Source organism: Cajanus cajan, chromosome 1 (genome assembly GCF_000230855.2).
Source record: "Cajanus cajan strain Asha chromosome 1, NIPB_CcT2T_4, whole genome shotgun sequence".
NCBI classification, from domain to species: domain Eukaryota; kingdom Viridiplantae; phylum Streptophyta; class Magnoliopsida; order Fabales; family Fabaceae; genus Cajanus; species Cajanus cajan.
The window spans coordinates 15581497-15590998 of record NC_138517.1 but is presented as its reverse complement, the minus strand read 5'-3'; the positions used below and the strand labels follow the sequence as shown (position 1 = coordinate 15590998).

Sequence of the window (9502 nt, the reverse complement as noted above, 5' to 3'; positions counted from 1 at the left end):
AATATTATCTAAAGAGTTCTACTAGATCAACAAAGTGTAAAATCCACTCTTCAAAGAGAGTTGTTCTACTTCATTCATTTCAACTATTGATCTGTAAAAGGAGAAAGTGTTGTTCTCCTTGGTGGTCTGTGATTATCAACACAAGGAAAGGGAATTCCTAAGTGTTGGAGAATTTGAGTCTTGTAAAGGTTACAAGCATAGTGAAAAATCTCAAGTGGGTGACTTGAGGACTGGATGTAGGCAAGGTTGGCCGAACCAGTATAAAATCAAGTTTGCAATTCTCTTTCCCTATACTTTTAATTTTGATTGTGAAGTTTTTGCATCATTACATTCAAATTGTTTATGATATTGAATTTATAAGAAAGAAGTTTGAAAAACTTAAAAAGAGAAGAAAAATTAGATAACTTAATTCACCCCCCCCTCTTAAGTTATACGAGGCTACTTGACTAACAAGTGGTATCAGAGCAGGTTTGTTGTATAAGGCTTAAAAGCTTCAAGATTTGAAATGGCCTCATCAAATTTGTTATTTCCCGAAGGAAACTCTATTAATAGACCTCCTATATTCAATGAGGTAGGGTATCATTATTGGAAATCTAGGATGCAAATTTTTATAGAAGCCATAGACTTAAACATATGGGATGCTATTGAAATTGGTCCTTTCATTCCCACTATTGTAGTTGGTCATGAAATAAAAAATTTGCCCAAAGATCAATGGAGTGAAGATGATAGAAGAAAGGTTCAATATAACTTAAAAGCCAAAAATATAATCACTTCTGCTTTAGGAATTGATGAATATTTTAGAATTTCAAATTGTAAAAGTGCTAAAGAAATGTGGGATACACTTGAAGTAACACATGAAGGCACTAATGATGTGAAAAAATCTAGGATAAACACTCTCACTCATGAATATGAATTATTTAGAATGAATCAAAATGAAAGCATACAAGACATGCAAAAGAGATTTACGCATATAATTAATCATCTTGCATCTCTAGGAAAAGTGTTTCCTAATGAAGATCTTGTTAACAAAGTTTTGAGACATTTGAGTAGGGAATGGCAACCGAAAGTGACTGCAATTGCTGAATCAAAAGATCTGACAACCATGCCTCTTGCCTCATTGTTCGGAAAACTCCAAGAACATGAAATGGAATTAATGAGACTGAATCAAAATGAGGAAAGTGATAAAAGAAAGAAAGGGATAGCACTCAAAACATCATCATCCATTCAACAAGAAGATGAGAAAGAAGAAAATATTGTGGAAGATGGTTTAGAGGATGATGAAGATTTCAGTCTCTTTATAAAGAGATTCAACAAATTCCTTAGAAACAAAGGAAACCGAAAAAGAATCAACTTCAACAATAAAAGAAAAGGAGAAGACTCTTCTTCAACCCCAAAATGCTATGAATGTAATCAACCAGGACATTTGATATTAGAATGTCCAATCTATAAAAGAAGGATGGAGAAATCTAATAAGAAAAGTTTCAAAGAAAAGAAGGGGAAGAAAGCCTATATCACTTGGGAAGAAAACGACACAGATTCTACAAGTGACTCTGAAAATGAAGTTGTAAATTCGGGACTTATGGCCAATGACTACGAAAGCGAAGAAGAGGTAACATCTTCTAACAATGAAATCTCAATCTCATTTGATGAACTTCAAGATGCATTCAATGATTTACATAAAGAATCATTTAAACTTGCTAAATTAGTATCATCTTATAAGAAAACAATTTCAAAATTAGAAAATGAGATTTCAACATTAAATAATGAATTAGATAATCTCAAAACTGAAATTAAGATGATTAACTCTAAAAATGAAAAACATGAAATTAAAACTAAGTTAGATACTAATAAAGAAAATCATTCATGTTTAACTTGCAATAAATTTAAGGAAGAAATTAGTAATTTAAGAAACACTCTTGCAAAATTTACAAATGGAAGAAATAATTTAGATATAATATTAGGAAAACAAAAATGTATGTTTGATAAGACAGGATTAGGATATAATCCTCAAAAACAACAAAAGAAGAACAAAAATTTCTTTGTTCCCACACAAGTTACTAGTTTTCCTTTAATAACATGTTTTTATTGTGGGAAGCAAGGTCATAATTCTTCAAATTGCTATATTAGAAAGAATTTTAACAATCTCAAGAATTTGGTGTGGATTCCAAAAGGTTCTTTTGTTAATACTAACATTAAGGACCCAAAGAAAACTTGGGTACCTAAATCAACTCATTCTTTGTCTTGAAGGATTCTAGCAACCAAACTTGGTACATTGATAGTGGATGTTCCAAGCACATGACAGGAGATGCTTCAAAATTTATTGACTTCACTCCTAAGAGAAGTGGACATGTAACCTATGGAGACAACAACAGAGGAAAAATACTTGGCATTGGAAAAATTGGTATCAGAGCCAAGGTCATGAGTTCGATACCCAGCGGGGCAATTGCTGAGGGGGAGATTCACTACTAGAAAAATTAAAATTAGAGAGGGAACAAATCCGTCACTAATCTTCATAAAATCCGTCACTAATAAATTAGTGACGGAATTTGTGACAGAAATGATTCCTTCACAAAATTTGGCGTCACAAAATATTTAGTGACGGATTATTTTCTCCGTCACAATTAGTGACGGAATTAAGGCATCACAAACAATATAATTTCCGTCACTAATTTCTAACAATAAATGTTTAGAAATTAATAAAAATCCGTCGCAATTTGTGACGCCTCTAACTCCGTCGCAATTTGTGAGGGATTAAATCCCTCGCAATATGTGAGGGATTGAGAGGTATGTGAGTCCATCACAAATTGTGATGACACAAAATCCCTTACTAATTGTGATGAATGAATCCGTCACAAACTGTGATGCCAAGTATCCGTCACAAACTGTGATGACTATAATTGACTAGAATCCGTCACAATTTGCGACAGATAAAATCCGTCACTAACTAGGCTGAATCCCTCTCAAACTGGGCGTCTTTGATGACTAAATTTGTGATGAATAAATTTTTTAGAATTGTTTATTTTTAAATATTTTTAATAAATAAATAAAACAAAATATGTTTTTAATTATTTATAAAAATAAAACATTTTCTATAACTAGTTTGCTGTACACTTGCAATTTCTTAAACCTGTAAAATAAATGGAATTTTTTTATTTTTAAATTTGTATCATTTTATACCCTTGTGCTCCCATCATGTAAAAAGACTTGCACAACAATCCAGCTTCAACTGAGATCAAAATCACCTTGAACTATATTCACAACTCATCAAACTACAGAGGAAAAAAATATACAATCGTACTATTTTACTTACAGAGAAACTTATCAATTATTCAAAATTTAAAATAAAAACAAAGTCAAAAATGAATTCTTTCCATACACAAATAGACCCTCTTCCACTTGCTAGAGAGAATAATGGACTAGGCAAATAATGAAGAAACTACAGTGATGCTCTTATATCAGCTGATGATAGAACTGTAGTTGGCATGTTCATGTCATGGTCGGTGATAAACATACTTTGTTCTGGGACCACAATGAGACCCTTTCCTCCATTCACTTCTAAGTCATGCCTACCAGATCACAAGTACAAAATGAATTAGAACCTATAATCTAAACTACATTTAAAAGGAAATAGAAACATCAAACACATTAATCAGGAAAACTCTACAAGTAAAATTATAAAAAATGGAAGGCTCTTGTTTAGTCAAATACCATTAAAAAGGTTCAAGAAAATAAAGAAGAATGATAATTAATACTGTGAAATACAAACATATAGCCACAAGAAGTGATTTCAAGTGCTTATTTGGTTTACACCGCAAAAATGTTTGAGGAAATGAAAAAGTATTCTTTTTTTTTCTTCTGTTTTTTCATCACCAATCATACATTTAATACTGCTGAAAAAGGCTTTCAAACAAGTAAGAAGAAATATCTGTATCTGTTGATAATGCTCAACATTTTGCTGACAAGCTGAAGCACAGTTGTAGCATTGTAAAATTGCAACAGAAATTTAAATTATTGAGCAAAAGGCAAAATCATATTTTGGTCTGACATCTGCTTTAATTCTTACTTTAGCCCTCGGCATTTCTTTTGTTTTCACCTTAGTCCCTGAAATTTCTACTCACTTTAATTTAGTCCCTCCACCTAGTCAACTAATAAACAAAAAACATTGTTAGAATATATAAGAAAACAACTTATCATATCTTAGATATCTTTTAGGATTAGTTTACTTATTTCCTTATTATCTCTTGTGATTGATTCAATTTTCATTATCCCATGATTTGTTTCCTCTTTTAGTTAGAATAATGAACCTGGGCTGGTGCTTTAGGTTTCATGAACAAATCAACACATTGTAATACATTTAAATACATTATAGAATATTGTACAACGAATCTTTCATTCCACATTTCAAATTGCAACTGAAGAATAAAACAATGTGGTTTTAGATGTATTCATCCCAATATATCTATCAACTCTCATATCAATCATAATGATGTCACATCATTTCTAATAGTTAGCCTTAGATAACTAGTATATTGGTAGATAGACTAAATAAAGTGAATTTATAAATGACAAGGACTAATATAGGGTCCTGATCTAGATTGTATTATTATTAGATTCTGTGAAACATACTATTTATCTATGTTTAGAATGGTGATGCACATTCAAATATTTGTATGTAGAACACACTGAGAAATCTAGAAAGAAATATAAATATATGTAAAATCGTTGTATTAAATTAAAATTAGTGACCTGGGAACCAAGCCAACATCACTAACAGGAAGATCAACTGTAGCTTCAGGAGGTTTTGAAACATTTTTTTAGGCAAAGGCTTTATTCGGATTTTGCGCTCATCTATGACAGTCTCACCATTCTCATTCCCAACATCCGCAGGAAGCTTTGACAGAGACATCTCTTCCTCTTGTTTATCCCGAGGGAAGTAGAGTGGAAGCAACCTACATCAAGATTATATAAAAGGTAACGGTGAATAATTAAGTCCAAATTTGAAATGAAAATAAAACAAATTTACTTTTGACTTGGTTTATTTCATATAAAGCACTGCAGATATCAATAACAAAAACAAATTACCTTTTATATATTTCGGTATCAGTTGTGCTGATAGTGCAAAAGACAACAACCGTTATATTGTCTTTTTGCTTCTCGAGAAACCGCCGCACAGTTCCTGAATAAAAAGACCTTAGAAGAAAATATAAAAGAATACAAAGTGTAGAAACGTAATAATAATATATTATCCATCAGACATCAGAAAACATTTACACCATAGAAAAACATTCACGATGTCTACACTAAATGCACTCAGTATGGGCATGAATAAGAATCCCGATGTTATGTTTGGATATCTAGTGATGATTGGGAAGAAATGAGCACTCAGCAGCAGATTCTTCCTCTCCCCTTCCCCTAATGATTGATTTCCTTTCTATATTTAAGACAAAGTTAGCTCCTTATTTTTTCTTGTTTTTGGCACTAAAGGCTGCTATTTTCTGTATGGATGGAACAGTAATGAAATAATTTATAACCAAAAGAAGGGCAAGTTAATTCCTGAGATTGTCAGACATAGTTAACCTGCTTAATTGATTTGGTCAGAATAAACATCACACTAATCAACATATAAATTGCAAAATATGAGGTAAAAAACTCACTTATAGCTACATGTGCAGCTGGCTCACGGGGATAGTTCTTTGTCTCGGTATAAATACAGCCCATAGCAATGCTGATGAATATATGCCAACAAAAAACAAGTTTTAGATCTATAAAGTTGCACAGGAGATGCCCTAACAAACTGTTTCAAGAAAAGAACTTTATCGCATTTGAAACTAAAACCTTTTAAGCCCATTCTCAATTAAGAGTTCTAAGCAAGAACGATAGCAATGGCTTAACGCATTTTCTACAGCAGTGTGGTACTTCACAGCATACTTTGGGCCAACAATATGGATAACTTTCCTACCAGAAATTTATTGAAGGCATAAATATGGGTCAGCAACTAAGAAAGGCTTAAAGGCATATTAATACAAATCTAACTTTTACCCAAGAGAATTACATGTGAGACGTGACTAAGGAAGCAATATAGATCAGCAACAAAGGGGTAGAAGACCAGAATACATTAACATAACTTGTTTTTGTGCAGCATGACATATGAATTAATGATCTCAAACCGAAACATAGAAAAGAGAAAACATGCTGTTTACAATTGTCCAATTATACACACACATCTACATTTGTGTATAATATACAAATCCCATGCCGATACAACTATAACTCAAAAGGGATCAAATTTAGCATGAGAATGCACCTTTGCATCAAATATCAATGCAACAGCACTGACTAAAAGACATTCTAAGTATCTTTTCTCCTAGAAAGGAGGCAAAAAAAATAAACCATGATTGCATAGTGACAGGGGGGAATATACAAACCTTGCAGGAAGGTCATAGGCATTGGTAACTTTGGCCATCCCTGTTCTACATCCACCCTGTCAACAATAAAGATATGTGATATCAATTTTATCATCATATTCATATTTCATTTCCAGAAAGCTACTTTTCCTGGCATGACATTCTATGAATTGTTGAAACACAATAATGATACAATGCTGACATCTTAGCTCAATCTCCCAGCCAAACTATTATCTCTCACAAGAAATCCAAACCTTTATTGAAGATATAGTTAGTAATCACTAAATTAATAATTTCAAATGTTATCAATATGATACATCAAACACATAACAATACATCTTTGCAGAAGCAATTTATAACTATACCAAAGTTTCACATTCTTCTGCAAGACCAGGTCCAGCTGCAGCATGCAACCCAGGGCTGTTGTGTGCTTCGTCCAAGATCTGAAGACAATAAATAAAGCATGCTAAGAAATATGAGACTATTAGATCCATTAAATTTATTGGAGGTCTAGTTCTAGCCTGTTATGTAGTATCATTGTATTACATAATCACAATTGACTACGGTGCAAAATAATTGTAGAAATTGAGAGAATTTATATGTAACTCAATTTCGAATATCACAGTAGCTGAAGGAGAGCAACAAGACAACAAGTAGAAAGAAAAAAATAAGAATCATGGAGATGACGACATCATCACAATAAATTTCTAGGTTTTAATTTTCATGGAACCTGGAAGCAAAATTGCAATGGGAAAAGTCAAGAAGTATGGTACTACTTCAATACCATGTTGAAACTTTAGGTAGGGAAGGATGAAAAGCTAGATTTGAAATTGATATTGACTTGATGTAATAAAAAAGACAAAGCATTAGCCCCTATTTATTATAAGACTCCTGGTTTTACTAAAATAAGCAAGAGAAATATAATAAAAAGTGGAAACCAATCCTAAGAATGAAGATTAAAGCCATTCACTATCGCATAAAAGAATGAAGAAAGAAAAACAGTACAAAAATTAAAATGATCTGAAGCAGATTAAAGCCATTCACATTGCAACAAAGGTCATCAGGTTGAGGTTGAGCTGTAACTTAAAAGCAGCAATAAAAAATTATTAATTTATCAAAAAAGCTCACTGTCAATTTAGGTTATACACATATAAGTAAATAAAATTAAGTTCCTTCACACGGTTCTATTTCCTGTTTTGCTTGCACTACACAAAAGTTGCAGTGCAAACATGGAAAACATGACTACATTTACTAACTTTGCAATTACCAAATCAATAAAAGCTAAACCAAACTACAGAAATATATAAAGAAAAATTAAACTCCAATACTAAACCAACACCCACACCCAAAACTTACTGCACAACCAACACCCAAAACAGATCAGAGACCACAAAAACTAGATTACACCACTTCCACTGAATACATTCCATTAAACAATTAAAAGCACTGCATTCACAGTGAAACACGCGAACAAGCGAAGATATGCAACCGGAGACAGGTATAAAACGAGAGAACGGAGGCAGCGCGTACCTTTTGGTTTTGCCAACGTTGAGGAGCTCGTGCAGGCCTTCCAGGAGGGCTCCTTAGCGCCGTTGGCGGCGATGGCAATGGCAGAGTTGAGCAACGGCAGCGCCCAACGGATGAAGTGGTCCACGAGCATGAGGTGGTTCTGTCTGCCACTGGGGACGGAAGCGATGACGGGGCATAGAGCGCCGTAGGCTGTGACGGTGGCTTGGCGCACCTCGTAGCATCTGCATTGAAATGGAAGAGGTTAGTAGAGAATAGCGAATTAAGTTAAAAATGGAAGCGAGAATGAAGTGAAGATGCAACAACAATGGCGCAGCGGAAGGGATGGAATGTGAAGGATGGACGAAACCCTAGCAACAATGGCGCAGCGGAAGGGATGGAATGTGAAGAGACAGAGAATGTGTGAAGAGGGCTCCCTTCTGCCCTCTTTTAGGGTTTCTTAAATTACCCTTTTGCCCTTCTAGAAGGCTTGGGTCAAATTGGGCCCAAACTGATTTGAACATTGCAAAACAAGGCCTAAAACGTTTCCAGATTCCGTGGGTCATTTTCGGGCTCCATTTTGACCATCTTAGGCTTCGAATTAGGAGATTCACATTAGTGAGACATTTGTAGCTTTTTCTCTTAGCTTTCCAACGCCACCAAGATTGCTCAATTCGGAGTCCTGTAGCTCCAGATATGGCCAAAAAACCGAGCGAAGGTCAAACTGTCCAGAAATTTGATTAGTTTTGCAATTAGGCCCATAATTCAAATGACAATTAGCAAACATGATAAAACCACGAAATTAACCCTAAATGTGAGAAGTAATCAATGCCATAATGATATGAATTGAAGCACTAAATTACGACTCATCAATCAGTTTATAAGAAAAAGGACTACAAATTTTAGTTCCTAGCCAATCAAACCATCTTGAAATCAATTTTCTTTCCACCCTAATAGTCACAACTGCACTAATAAGCTTTTGTACCTGTAAAGAGGATACACCAATGATCTTCTTGTATGTTGGGGGCCGAACGTCTTGCTCCGATCCGATGTGAGTAGGGGTTGGTACCTGCAAAGGGCACTCCAACGCTCAAGTCAGGACAAGCACAAATATCGAGAGTAATTAATGAACAGTGACGTTATCTTTTGACCTGAGCTATTTATACTGACATTTATGGGCCCTGGACCCCATGGGCCCTGCAACGTATTTACCGTATCAGGTAATACACCTTAATTATCTGATTAACCCCTAATCATGGGTTAAGAGCAATGAGTAATGATAGTTCGGTCCTGGTGGCCGATTGCCGTTCGGCCACCAAGTACTGCCATTCGGCGGCAGACCAGAGGTGGCCGAACGCCCCTACCCGTACACTGCCCCCCAGCCTTGAAGGAAGGTGAGGCTTTCTTCAAGGGTAGAGCAAGGACGGTTGCCAGGGTAAAGTGAACGGTTGTATAATCGTAACCGTTAGATCTCGGAGATCGAACGGTTACATCTTCTCTTAAATCTTGAATTTTCCCGCCTCTTTTTGAGCTTATAAATAGGTTGAGTGGTAGGGCCATTCGCACGTATTGCTCTCATCCGAATTGTGGTA

The 9502-nt window shown here is 34.7% G+C and overlaps 1 protein-coding gene across 5 annotated transcripts; it reads right to left on the bottom strand.

The window, feature by feature from the left end:
- Window positions 1–3227: 3227 nt before the first annotated feature.
- Window positions 3228–8491, bottom strand: LOC145958427 (uncharacterized). Of its 5 annotated transcripts, none has more exons than XR_014434209.1 (10): window positions 8290–8491; window positions 7935–8155; window positions 6770–6847; window positions 6426–6481; window positions 5836–5955; window positions 5655–5725; window positions 5083–5176; window positions 4747–4949; window positions 4064–4145; window positions 3228–3566 (listed from the first exon to the last, which is right to left on the bottom strand). XR_014434209.1 is itself a non-coding variant. In XM_083075691.1 (9 exons), exons 1-9 carry the CDS (start codon window positions 8474–8476, stop codon window positions 3556–3558), a joined length of 1041 nt encoding a protein of 346 aa, XP_082931817.1. In that variant the 5' UTR covers window positions 8477–8491; the 3' UTR covers window positions 3228–3555. The 5 variants fall into 5 exon arrangements, 3 of the variants coding, with proteins under 3 accessions (XP_082931817.1, XP_082931819.1, XP_082931820.1); XR_014434213.1 differs by having other exon boundaries at window positions 4864–4949; XM_083075691.1 differs by lacking the exon at window positions 4064–4145.
- Between the last annotated feature and the right edge of the window lie 1011 nt (window positions 8492–9502).

What these genes read in the sequence shown, in the direction of transcription:
- LOC145958427 (XM_083075691.1), bottom strand. Translation starts at nt 8,476, where the DNA reads ATGACCCACGGAATCTGGAAACGTTTTAGGCCTTGTTTTGCAATGTTC. An exon ending in ATTGAGAATGGGCTTAAAAG is followed by an intron (nt 5,726 to 5,835) that starts GTTTTAGTTTCA and finishes TATATTCATCAG; the next exon opens with CATTGCTATGGGCTGTATTT. An exon ending in GATACCGAAATATATAAAAG is followed by an intron (nt 4,950 to 5,082) that starts GTAATTTGTTTT and finishes ATCTTGATGTAG; the next exon opens with GTTGCTTCCACTCTACTTCC.